Consider the following 12,665-nt stretch of genomic DNA (forward strand, 5'->3'; position numbering starts at 1 on the left):
TGATGATGGTTCAATTTTCAACGGAGAATTTTTAGAGGTTTTTGTAAACGAAAAAAATGTTCTCCAAAACCTCCATCTCTACTGCCCGTTCTCTCTTCCAGAGATCAAGCAGCCTTTTTACCAAACACAACAACAGCGGAAAGAACTTTGAGAAAGTGTCAAGAAGATTTAAATCATCAAATGCAGATAAAGAGAAATATTTTAATGAATACGGAAGCAGACCTGAATATTTACAAAACAAGAGAAAGACATCGTTGCTTCCACTCTTTCTTGCTGGTGGATTAGTTCCTTTGGTCTTAACACCAATGTTTGTGGATTATTGGATTAGAAGTGATCGTGAACATGGAGATCCAAACTTGGAGGAATATCTTGAGCATCGTAGAGTTAAGGAAGAAATAAAGAAGGACAAGGAAAGAAACTCCAGGGATGTTACTGTTGCTTCAGCAAAGAAGACTGAAGCTACTAAATACAGTATGTAGAGACACAACAAGGTCAGGTGATTTACGCTAGGAATTCTATTGCGATTTGCAACATTTAATATAATAATAATAATAATTCGTATTCATAATAACAATAATAATATATTTGATGAATTTATTTAGAGTATATTTTAATTGGTGGTGGCACTGCTTCTTATGCTGGTAAGTTTTGTCGTTCAATGTTGCAATCGCACCAACCATCATCCTATCATCAACAATCGCTATATTTTGCTTTTCGTGATGATACGAATCTGAACAACAACAACAACAAATGCAGCATTGAAGGCCATCAAGAAGAATGACCCATCGGCTCAAGTTCTTATCGTTACCGGTGAGGAATATGCTCCCTATGAACGCCCACCCCTCTCAAAGGAGCTATGGAGTTCCAATAAGGCTGATGAGCTCAAGTTTGTGAACTGGCTTGGACAAGAGACTTCTGTTGAGTATGAGCCAATTTCTGCCTATGAATCAGATCCATCAACCACTCTTTTGACCAAGACCAAAGTCGTTCAATTGGATACTCATAACCAAGTAGTTACCACATCCGATGGAAAGCAATACAGCTATGAAAAGTGCCTCATTGCAACAGGAGGAACACCAAGAGAATTACCAGGCAGCGACCTCTTCCCAAATAATGTAACCACTTTCAGAACAATTAACGATTACAAGAAGTTGGCTGCTGTTGCCAAGAAAGACAATGCGCATGTAAGTATATCGGCATTAAGCTTAATTTTTTTGAGGAACACATTACTGTTATGGCTGCTCTTTGAACGCAACCATAGATTGTTATTGGTAGGTATCATCGTCGACATTATTGCTTGGTTTCTTATTAAAATTGTTTGAAATTATGGACAAACATCATATCAGTTGGTGGAAGTTTCTTGGGTACTGAGTTGAGTTATGGTATGTACATACTTTCTGATTTAACCTTTCGCGAACATGTTCCTTAAATGTTTCGATCTTTATTACAAAAGCTGTGGCCAATAAGCTCCGTGATAAGAAGGGTTCGAAGGTCACTCAAGTTTACCTTGAACCTGATGTCTTGGCTCGTTGGATTCCAAGATACCTTAGCGAACGTGTCAGACAAACCTTAGTTGCTGCTGGTGTTGACTTGAAACCAAACAGAAACGTAGTGAATGTTGAGCCAAGCAATAACAAGGATAAGGTTGTCGTTTCCCTCGATAGCGGTGAAAAGATTGAGGCCGACTATGTTGTCACCACTACTGGTATCTACCCCAACACTTACATTGCTGAAGAGGCAGGTTTGGAAATCGATCCTCAAAACAGCGGTATTGTTACCAACTCTCAATTAGAGGCTGTTCAAAATGTGTTTGTTGCTGGAGATGTCTTGAGTTACTATGATGTTGTTTTGGGAAGAAGAAGATCTGAACACCATGAACATGCTGAAGCCACCGGTAGACATGCTGGAACCAATATGAGCTCTAATGCCAAGAAGCCATTCCATCACATCAGTATGTTCTGGAGCGACATTGGTGATATTCATTTCCAAGCTGTTGGTGAAATTAACTCTAGTCTCGATACCTATGCTGTTTGGGATGACGTCATTGTTAGACAAAATGGTAGCTCATGGGCTACATCCGCTGCACCAGTTGTTGCTTCCAACTATGGAAATGGTATTGTTTATTATTTGAGAGACAAGAAGGTTGTTGGTATTTTGATGTGGAACGTTCCAGATAAATTAAGCCATGCTCGTAAGGTTATTTTGGAAAAGAAACAATATCAGTCGTTGGATGAGTTGAAGAATAAGATTCAACTCAAGAAATAATTATTTATTCTTTATTCACACAATGATATGAATTAGACAGTATCATTCAAGAGAAAATTAGATACACATTGCCTTTTGGAATCATCATTAAACCACGATCATGTACATATAGTATATAATAATGACCATTTGTGAAGAACATTTAAAAATGCTCAAACATAACGAAGGGTACAACTCCCCGTTGCTTAATCGCAATCACAACAATAGCCATATGCAGATGAATGGTCCTCGTCAGTACTCTTCTCCATCCCAATCTAAATTCTTTTCTTCACCCTTAATGCGGAGCACTCAACAAATCGCGCCCCGAGGGTCTTCTCCCGTAGTTTCATCTATTCTCTCGGCAAATGCATCGGGAGAGGAAGTGAGCATAGATCATCATCACACAATTATGGAGGAACTGAACGAAGAAAGGAAGAGAGAAATTGCAGAGGAAATTCTCAAGCGTTCGGAAAACAGAAAGCTCAGAAAGATCAAACAGCAAGCAGAGGCAAAGGAAGAACAAGAAGTAAAATTGTTAAGGGAACAATCAAGACTGCAACATATGGAACGTTTGAGAGAATTTGAGAAATCCGAACAACAAGAAATTGAGTCGGTACGACAAACGTCCATTGCTCTGGAAGCTGCCTATCTTGCTAAAACCGATAGAAAGAAGCGATTACTTGCTAAATTATTCTCTTTGAATGGTAAGTGAAGAATCACAATGAGTCAATATTCGCCTTCTTTACACACAAATTGAGCTAGCTAAACAAAGAGCCAATGAGATCGCATTTGAGGATGCACAACATGACAAACTTTCAATATCGTTGAATCAAGTAGTGGACTCGGCCAAAACAAAAACACGGGAATATATTGAAGAACGATCCGAGAATCATAACACCTATTTGAAAGGTCATTTCATCAAACACTTTGAAGACTTTATCTCTATTCCAAAAGAGAACGAGTATGAAGAAATAAGAGAATCCATTGGGGAGTTTATATCTCCAGCAATTCAAAAGATTAAGGATGAGCAAGAGCATGCTCAACAACCGCATGAATTACTCTATAAAAAGGAAAAGGAGAAATACTTTCTTGTGTTAACGAACCAGGTGAGAGAATACCACGATAATCTATTTGATAACTGCTGTAATCAGAAAGTAGAAGAGATCAATAGAGGAAAAAATATAATTCAATTAACACCCGAGGAAATCACCGAATTTTTAGAGGCTGATATTGAGGAATATGAAACAGACATTGGAGTTGTTGATGCTGAGCTCGATAGGATGAAAAAAGAGATTTTTGAATGGAATGAAAAAGTGCAGCTTAAAAGGGAATACAACGACAAGCAAATTGATGCCGTTAAACAACAGGTTTCTTCCTCTTCTAGGTCAAACGAAAATCTTAAGCTTTCAATCCAAAAATTGAAAAAGCAATTACAACAACTCAAACAACAGGAAGAAAAATATTTAGAAAATACCACTGACTCGTTGATGGGGTTAATGGAACTAACTTCCAAGAATTTGAACGTGGAAATTCCAAAAATGCAACAAATGAAGGGAGAGGTTGAAAAAGAACTTCAGGAGTTGGGTGTTAGGCTCCACCAAACAGAGTCTGATGCTAATTCTGAATTGCAAAATTTGAAAATTGAAGAGGAGGCTGTCAAAGATCTTGAATCAAAGAACAAGGAGATTGAAGATAAAGCCCTTCAACTTGAAAATAATATTATGAAACTATCCCAAAGAAAACAAGAATTGGAAAAAGAAGTTAATGATATTCAAAAGAAACTATCCTGTTTAAAGTACAACAAACATCTATCGTCTGTTAGGTTTGAGGTAGAGATGTACAAGGATATGCAACGTTCAATGGAACTCAACTCAAAAATAGTTCAAATAGAACAACGTTTTTACAAGCATCAAAGTTTGAAGTTTGACGATTTACTGAAAGAACAGTACTCCGCCTTGCAAAACCAAGCATCCACAAACTTTGAAAAACTTCAGAAAATGATTCATTTGTATGCAGTAATGAGAGCCATTTGTATCATTGACTCTATTTCAGATACTCCTATCATCACTATTTTGGCAGAAAAGCAACTGGATTTATTTGAAGAAATGAAGAGTTTAATGAAAAAGAAAGCCCCAGAAGACGTACTGTCCACTACCGTGACAAGAGTGCATCAGTTACATCCCATATTGACTTTATTTTCCAACTTATTTGAAAGTGATTGCAATAAGTTTCACCAAGGTGTATTGTCGCAAAAATTGGACTCTCTTAATGAACTGAAACATGTCAATTTTAGGTCGAAATTCATAGAGAAGAGACTTTCAGCGATATTGTCTATTCTTTTAGAAAAGAGCAATTCAGATCTAGAAACAATAATTTCTAAAGATGCATTAACGAAGGACACCTATTGCTCCTTTGTTGATCCTCTATTACATGAGCACGTATATAGCTTGGAAGGAGAGAAAACACAAGATATTTTCTATTCTACTATTAGCCATGGTGAGCTGGATGAAATTCATTTGGAAAATGTATTTAAGGAAATTGAATTACATTCCAAGAAAACTATGGAAAAGTACTCCCTCAGCGATCCCTCAAACATCCATTTGTTTTACAAAATTGAAAAAATCACGAAATTTATTTGTGATAAGGAGAATTTAGATATTGCTGGAGAGGATGAAAAGTTAAAACGAAAGATTTCCTTGATCAAGAAAGAGAAAGAACGAGCTTTAGAAAATCAAAGAAAATTAGAAAGCATTGAAAAAAAGAATGCCTCCCAAGATATGCCGCTTAGTCCGTCCATGGTCAATCGTGAACCAGGTCAAACAATTTCACCTCAGCTCGATGAAAAAACTTCAGTTATTGTGGACGAAGAAAGAAAAAGTAGACAAAAAACGTCTACATTTTCTCCCAGTCAAATTTTATCGAAATTTGAGAACAGAAAATCTCTTCAAAACTAATCATTGTCGGCCTCCCTATCTCTTTCTGGAACAAACCTAGCAACCTTCATAATGGCTAATGTAATACAATTTTTCAGAATGTCTGTAACATTATTACTGAAATCGATATTTTCTTTAAGCATTTGATATTGACATATGAGTAAATCTTTTTTTACATTTAGAGAAGTTCTGCAATGGTGTTGCAATTCTTTCCAAGTCATGACTGCCAACTTTTTTGAGGAAATAATATTTACACCATATTTTGCATGTTCGAGGTGTGGTCCTTTTCTATAAAGCACATAATCACAACCGTATTTTGCTCCACTTCTTGTGATCCATCCTCTCGATCTAAAATAGTGATAAATCGCATATCGAGAGATGAAGAAGTCAGTTCCTTCAATTTCACAAAATAATTTAAAGCAATCTTGAATACTTGTAAAATTCTGGCCAACCCGTATCCGCAAACATCCTAGAGCATAATATAAATAAAAGGCCTCTTGCAGTGAAAGAATTAATTTTTCCATATCTTTAGGGGGAAGTATTATTGGTGTCATTTCCGGATTATTATTTGCATCATCAGCATTTGCAGGTAAATGATGATTGATATTTGTAGACGCTGTGTTTGCATCAAACCAATTCGAAAAACATGGTGTGGATCTAGACATTTCTCCCTTTCCATAGTAATCAAAATTGTAAAGTGTTAAATCATCAACAATTACATGATTTCCGATGAGTTTTCCTTCGATCGGTTCTCTACTCGAAATTTGAAACATTTTTTGGTGACTGTCCTTTACAATTTGGACTAAATAAAATTCATATTAATTTTTTGGTGAATGTATTTTGAAAGAAGACAATAAGTTTAATTTACATTTTGGATTATAATACGACAGACGAGATTGAGAACTTCTCTATTTAAAGTCCTTTTCTCCAATAATTGTTTTAGGATCTAGAGCATTGGCTTGATCTTTCTTTTCTGTTCTCGTGTTCTTATTCTTGTTTATAATGTTCGAAACCAAAGCATCATTTGTTGCTGTTTTTGAATCACTCGATGCTGGCTTTCGTTGTTCTTTCATCTTGTGGAATACCTTTTGTTGGAGATTATTGGCATCTCTCTTGGTTTGCAATATTTCCTCAATAAACATGTTCAGATGATCATTAAGGACAACTGTTGATTCAATACACCCATTGAGTAATTTTGTAAGCGTTGAAAGCATTTCTGAGGTTGTTTGGTCAACATTAGGCTGGAATGACTCCATTTTGATTGTTGAAATCTTGTTCGCCATATCAGAATCTTGCTCTAGAGTGGATGCAATTTTATCCCAAAATTGCAGTTCATTCTCTAGTTGTGATATTGTTTTATCATAAAATTGTTGCTTTTTCCTATTTACTTGATTAATGGGGTCTGGTATCACACGTGTACCATAATATTTCTCAATCAGTTTTGGAAGAGTGTTTGTTAAATATTCTCGCTTAATTTCATCAACTATTAGAGTTGTTACAATCATTGCATGATGCGAACAAGTGATCATTATGAAAATTTACATTTGTCACAAAAGTAAATGAATTGCTAAACCTACGTGTTTCTTTTTGGATAGGAGTTTTGCAATATCGCTCTGCATGTTTTAACAAAATTTCGTTTAAAGATACCAGTCGTGCACTATCATCCATATCTTGTGGAATTGAAACACAAAACTTAATGACATGTCCTATTTCTTTTGCACTGCCACTTCTCGAACTTTTTCTCTTCTTCTTTTTTCTTTCATGAATATTTCTTTCTTTTCCACGACCTTCTGAAGAAGAAATTTCTTCTTTCCCTCTTTTTCGTTTTTCCATTCCGACGGGTGAAACATAATCATCACGATGTTGTTGTTGTTGTTGTGAGGAGGAGGAAGTGGGTGGTGAATGTGAAGGTGATTCCGATCGCTTGTTTTTTGAAGTGCTTTTGGCAGCAACGACTGTTGAAGACTTTTTCATTTTTTTATTTTTTTAAATTGCGGTTGAAACGAACTTTTTCAACGCGGGAAAATGTACTTGAAGAAAATTTCTTTTCAATTTGAATGAATTCAACTATTGGATTCGTTCTGGTGATCATCATACGATACGAACGAAAGGAATTGAAACAAAAACATGTGAATAGACACTCCTTTTTATATTCCAAGTATTATTAATTATTCAAAACAAAGGTTTTGAAAGACCCAAAAAACGCAAAGGGATCTCCTTCGTGCGTAGTTATTATCAAAAAAATGCAAAGGGATCTCCTTTCTCAAGAGGGAAGGAATCACCTTCTGAATACAAGCCTTTCTTTTTCAGCTTCTTCATTACTTCCGAATCTCTTATTTCCAAGTGCTCATCATTTATTTTCAAATGGTTTTTCAATCAGTAAGAGTTGTTCTTCCATGGTGCTTAAGGAAGGTGCTGCTGTTCAGGCAAATCAGGATTTAAATCTTGATCAAATGAATCATCATCACTGTAGGAGTGTGGATGATGGTTCTGATGGAAGATGGTTTAATTTTCCACCACATTCAATGATGGTTCAAGCCGAGGAAGAGGCTGCGTTCAATAATGTAACATCTTCATCACCATCGGTTTCATTGTATGGTTTCTTTTCTGCTGGTGTCGGATTGTCAAAAAGAGCAAAAACAAAAAACATGCGGCATGTATTAAATGCACAATCTTTCTATCCAAATGTTGGACATAGTGATGAAGTGGAAGAGAAAAGTGCAGGTGAAGACTCGTATTTTCAATGTTCACTTGCTATTGGGGTAAGTACTGTCGCAAATTATGTCACAAATTGTAAATATTCTTTTCTAATTGAAATTGGACTTCTTTTAGGTTGGTGACGGTGTTGGTAGGTGTTTTGACAAACATTTTACAAAATTGTTTCATATTCAAAATTTATATTGTCAACTACTAGGTGGATGGGCCAAGTACAACGTTGACCCTAGCTTGATATCCAGATCAATCACTGCTAAAGTCCTTGCAATATTTCAAGAAAAAGAAATCAAAATATTTAATTTTATTCAAAAAACTAATTTTCAAGAAATGACAGAAAAAACCGGATGGACCTGGTGGGGCAAATCACCCACAGAAAGCCCTTCAAAAGTAGTTATCAGAGAGTCACCTGTGGAAATTCTAAGCAGGGTTTTTGCTGATATCAAAACTAGTGGAGCAATAAGAGCAGGATCTACCACGTTCTCAATGGTCATGATTTCCGATTTGGAAAAAGGCATCATGAAATCGTTAAATGTTGGAGACAGTGGATTTGTCATTATTAGAGATGGAATGGTTGTTTTTAGAAGTAAGACTCAGCAACATAGGTTCAATGCTCCTTATCAGCTCACTATTTGTCCTCCTGAAAGGAATGGTTCATGCATTGAGAATCAACCTACGGATGGAGATATGCAAGAGCATAAAATTCAAGATGGTGACGTTATAGTCATGGGAACAGATGGATTATTCGACAATTTATTTGATTGGCAAATTCTTCAAATAATCAACAACCAAGGCCAAACCTTGTGGAGCGAACAACAACAAGCGGATCTATTGAAAAAAGTTGCGTCTGGAAATGTTCAAGCCATTGATGAGCTTAATCAATTTTTACTCTCCAAAGCAAGACAAATAGCCACTCTAGCCAGAGTTGTAAGCTTGTCAGAGAATGCATACACCTTCACACCATTTTCTAAAGCATATTCTGAAGCCACAGGACGTCAGGTCAGTGGTGGAAAACCAGATGACATTACTGTCATTGTTGCCATGGCACTGAAACGCAAATTACAACTTGAATTACTTTCCAAAAATCTTCACCAACAACAATAATACTCACACAACATTCCAATCACAGACTTTATATTAAAACATGTACACATTCAAGATCATTTTCTATTTCACAAGGATGGACTCATCCTTAATGGAGGAAAATAGGAAGTTTTTGAATTTTCCATCATGATCTACACGCACGCGAGACAAGATCGTCAAACGTGGAAATTACAATCAAAAAAAAATGTTCAAAGATCAATCGGTTTACGTTGTGTCCTACGTGAGAACTCCACTCGGAAGCAGTGGTGGATGTCTTTCCTCGCAATCTGCTGTTCAGATTGGCTCTATTGCACTCCGAGAGGCCATTCAAAGAGCTCATCTCAAACCAGAACAAGTTGAAGAAGTCATCATGGGACAAGTATTGCAGGGAGGAGTTGGTCAAAATCCAGCTCGTCAAGTAGCTCTTGGATCGGGATTGCCAAAAGATGTCATTTGTACAACAGTGAATAAGGTTTGCTCTTCCGGAATGAAAGCAATTCATTATGGAGCTTTGCAAATTATGACTGGGATGAGAGAAGTGATTGCTTGTGGTGGAGTTGAGTCCATGTCCAATGTTCCTTATTATTTGTCAGACTATAGAAGTGGAAAAAGAATGGGTGATGGTAAAGTGATTGACGGTATGATGTACGATGGTTTGTTTGATCCATACAATAAGAGTTTGATGGGTCAATTTGCTGATGTCACTGCATCAACTCACAACATTTCAAAGCAAGATCAAGATGACTATGCTATCAAGAGTTATGAAAAAGCTGCGAAGAATGTTGAAAATTTCAAGAAGGAAATTGTTCCAATGAAGATCAACGGAGTGACATATGACAGAGATGAAGAAGTTACGAAATTTAAAGGAGCAGATAAACTAAGATCACTTAAACCTGCATTCAGTAAGGAGGGAGGAACTGTGACTGCTGGAAACGCATCGAAGATTTCAGATGGAGCTGCATTTGTTCTTCTCGTAAGCGGAAAGTTTTTGAAATCAAACCCAACCTATCTTTCAAGTTTGAGAAATGAGAATGTTTTTGAGATTTTGTCATTCGAGGACGCAGAAAAAGAGCCTCAATGGTTTACCATTGCTCCAAGTCTAGCCATTCCAAAAGCTTTGAAGAGGGCTGGACTAACTGCCAAGGATGTTGATTATTTTGAAATTAATGAAGCATTCTCCGCTGTAGCTTTGGCAAATTTGAAGCTCTTAAATCTTCCAGAAGAGAAGGTAAACATATGGGGTGGAGCTGTTGCTCTTGGCCATCCTCTGGGTTGCTCTGGATCACGAATTATTGTTACACTTTGCAACATCTTGGCAACAAATAAGAAAACAATCGGATGTGGAGGTATTTGTAACGGAGGAGGTGGAGCTAGTGCTTTAGTAATTAAGAGAGTGGATCCTTCTCAATTTAAATCCTCTCTCTAAACATTTACAATAATTCATGAACATTTACAATAATTCATAAATAAATATGATGTCAATATGTACACAATAATTTACATTATTTCTCAGCCAAATTCAATGTGACTTGTTTTTCGCTTAAGTTGGCCTCCGCAAGAGAAAGATTGGCATGTTCTTCATAGGAAAATCTTCTAGCAGGATAAGTGGTCACTAGCACAAACTTATCAATATCAATTTCTTTGGTAACGTCCAAATAATCGAAAATATCTCCAATTGTGTCAGAATGTCTGAAGGATCTAGTCAACCGTGAAGAATCAGGAAATCGTATAAGAACTTTTGAAAAATTTCTCTCTGTATCCGCAGGCTCAGCTTTGAGCTTGTTAGCTTTTTCTCTTCTTTTTGCAATTTTTTCTTGTTCCTTTCTAATTTTTTCTTGCTCTTGTCGTTGTCTTTCACGTTCTTCTTGTTCTCTTCGTTGTCTTTCCAACTCTTCTTGCCTACTTCTTTCCTGATCTCTTTGCAAAGATCTCAAATAAGCTTGGTCTTGCTCTTCTCTCAAATTAAATGCAGAACCTTCATTATCTCCCAAATCAACCATTGTTCTTCCATTATTATTACCCGAAGAGGACGTCACAGTATTTACATTTCCACTTCTACTTCTTCTTGCTGCTTCTTCATATTCTTGTTGTTGCAACAGTTGAGCAAATTCCTCATCTGTCATACCATCATGAGCCAGTTCGTGTTCTTCTTGCATGGATGTTCTGTCCATACTTGTTCTACCAGCTATCATGTCATGTTGTGCCAATCCGTGATGCATTTCTTCCTCATCTGAATCTCTGAGTTCATGGTGTTCGTCAGTGGCATCACCTCTTCGGACATGACCTTTCCAAAGTGTTCTCCTTACTTTTAATTTGATTTTAATAGATTAATGGTTGAAGATGGAACAAATAATTTTATCGGATATTATCCAAAATTCGGTTGTACAAGATCAAGTTGATATTGTATGAACATTGTTCATCATCATCATTGCAATTTGAAACATCCAGTCCATACAATCGGAATACAATATTAATAGATTTGCCGGTTAGGTTCAATCCGATGATAATTATAATGAAGTATTTGATAACAGCACAAGTAGGATTCATCCATTTACGTCAATGAATTGAATATTGATTGCCATCATTGTGATGTCATCATCGCGTACGAACCTTCATCGCAACAGCCAAAAACATTTAAAAAACATGAAAACATTTTTTTCAATTTGAAAAGAAATCGAATTTGGATGTTGGTGTTTTTAATAACTCAGAGATCAATAATGTTCATGTAAATAATGACTGGAAGTAAATAGCTTATTTCTTTTTATCTGCCTTTTCTTTTTCTAATATTTGCTTGAATTTTGATGGTGGGGATGATGTACTTGTTTGTGATGATGTTGAGGATGTGTTGTTGTTGGGTGTGGAGGTACTTTGATTGATGTTTCGTGACATGAGATCATTCAATTCACGTTCCATGTTGTCAATCATTTCTTCGCTTGGTTTTTCACCACTCTTTGCATATTGCTCTGTTTCAAATGTTGTTGACATGCAATTAATATTCAATAAATTAATTAAGAACAAGGTGAAAATTACCTTCAATAATATTTCTCATAGCCTTTGACATATCTCCGCCGTGTTTCTTCACAAGTTCTCTTTTAATTTTGTCAATATTCATTTCTTTCTTAATGCCAGAAAATTCTTCATTCATCTTTTTGGCTAACTCTGCAAATTGATGGTCAACTTCGGATTTCATTCGTTTTTGTTCCCGAATCGACTGAAAGATTAAATGATTCGTTACTTTTCATTAGTATTCATCAATGCATACCTCTAATAATGCGCTTGCCACAAGCTTAGAATAGTTCTTTTTCATTTCTTCCTCTACTTTTTTGAGCTTTCTTCCCTGTCGGAATGTATCCACAAATTCCATTATATTTCCCCATATAGATTTGCTTTTTTTTTCTTCCTCCATGTGCTGCCTCGATGATGAAAATTCTCTCTGCTCATTATGAAACATCACTATTCGCAGTGATAATGATGTTGAGGATGATGAGAGGGGAGCAACAAGCCGATGATGACGATTGAATCGTACAGTCAAAAATTTACAACTCATCATTTTTTATTTCTTATTCTTATCATCACGGACCAATCTCTTCGACTCCTTCAATTAATTTAATCAAAGAATTGTATTTCAAGGAAAGGAAAAGCCGTTTCTTCATCTTATATTTTGAAATAAATCACTATCATAATTTAAATGAT

At 36.1% G+C, this 12,665-nt stretch overlaps 7 protein-coding genes across 7 annotated transcripts; 4 read left to right on the top strand and 3 right to left on the bottom strand.

The window, feature by feature from the left end:
• Nucleotides 1-56: 56 nt before the first annotated feature.
• On the top strand, nt 57-2,265 carry FDP41_012966 (uncharacterized protein; the record flags this gene model as incomplete). The annotated part of the gene is made up of 6 exons (XM_044703543.1): nt 57-471; nt 603-641; nt 757-1,184; nt 1,262-1,271; nt 1,347-1,382; nt 1,454-2,265. The coding sequence occupies 6 exons, from the start codon at nt 57-59 to the stop codon at nt 2,263-2,265; spliced, it is 1,740 nt and encodes a 579-aa protein (XP_044565891.1).
• A 148-nt stretch (nt 2,266-2,413) lies between these two features.
• Nucleotides 2,414-5,198, top strand: FDP41_012967 (uncharacterized protein; the record flags this gene model as incomplete). Its single annotated transcript, XM_044703544.1, has 2 exons — nt 2,414-2,948; nt 3,007-5,198. 2 exons carry the CDS (start codon nt 2,414-2,416, stop codon nt 5,196-5,198), a joined length of 2,727 nt encoding a protein of 908 aa, XP_044565892.1.
• An 887-nt stretch (nt 5,199-6,085) lies between these two features.
• Nucleotides 6,086-7,151, bottom strand: FDP41_012968 (uncharacterized protein; the record flags this gene model as incomplete). Its single annotated transcript, XM_044703545.1, has 2 exons — nt 6,086-6,660; nt 6,755-7,151. 2 exons carry the CDS (start codon nt 7,149-7,151, stop codon nt 6,086-6,088), a joined length of 972 nt encoding a protein of 323 aa, XP_044565893.1.
• A 269-nt stretch (nt 7,152-7,420) lies between these two features.
• FDP41_012969 (uncharacterized protein) lies at nt 7,421-8,993 on the top strand (the record flags this gene model as incomplete). Its single annotated transcript, XM_044703546.1, has 3 exons — nt 7,421-7,939; nt 8,010-8,025; nt 8,092-8,993. 3 exons carry the CDS (start codon nt 7,421-7,423, stop codon nt 8,991-8,993), a joined length of 1,437 nt encoding a protein of 478 aa, XP_044565894.1.
• Nucleotides 8,994-9,177: 184 nt separating this feature from the next.
• Nucleotides 9,178-10,398, top strand: FDP41_012970 (uncharacterized protein; the record flags this gene model as incomplete). The annotated part of the gene is made up of 1 exon (XM_044703548.1): nt 9,178-10,398. The coding sequence occupies one exon, from the start codon at nt 9,178-9,180 to the stop codon at nt 10,396-10,398; it is 1,221 nt and encodes a 406-aa protein (XP_044565895.1).
• Nucleotides 10,399-10,474: 76 nt separating this feature from the next.
• Nucleotides 10,475-11,625, bottom strand: FDP41_012971 (uncharacterized protein; the record flags this gene model as incomplete). Its single annotated transcript, XM_044703549.1, has 2 exons — nt 10,475-11,277; nt 11,583-11,625. 2 exons carry the CDS (start codon nt 11,623-11,625, stop codon nt 10,475-10,477), a joined length of 846 nt encoding a protein of 281 aa, XP_044565896.1.
• A 98-nt stretch (nt 11,626-11,723) lies between these two features.
• FDP41_012972 (uncharacterized protein) lies at nt 11,724-12,378 on the bottom strand (the record flags this gene model as incomplete). The annotated part of the gene is made up of 3 exons (XM_044703550.1): nt 11,724-11,935; nt 12,003-12,183; nt 12,235-12,378. 3 exons carry the CDS (start codon nt 12,376-12,378, stop codon nt 11,724-11,726), a joined length of 537 nt encoding a protein of 178 aa, XP_044565897.1.
• Nucleotides 12,379-12,665: the final 287 nt, after the last annotated feature.

This window comes from Naegleria fowleri (genome assembly GCF_008403515.1).
Source record: "Naegleria fowleri strain ATCC 30894 chromosome Unknown tig16, whole genome shotgun sequence".
Taxonomy (NCBI): Eukaryota; Heterolobosea; class Eutetramitea; order Acrasida; family Naegleriidae; genus Naegleria; species Naegleria fowleri.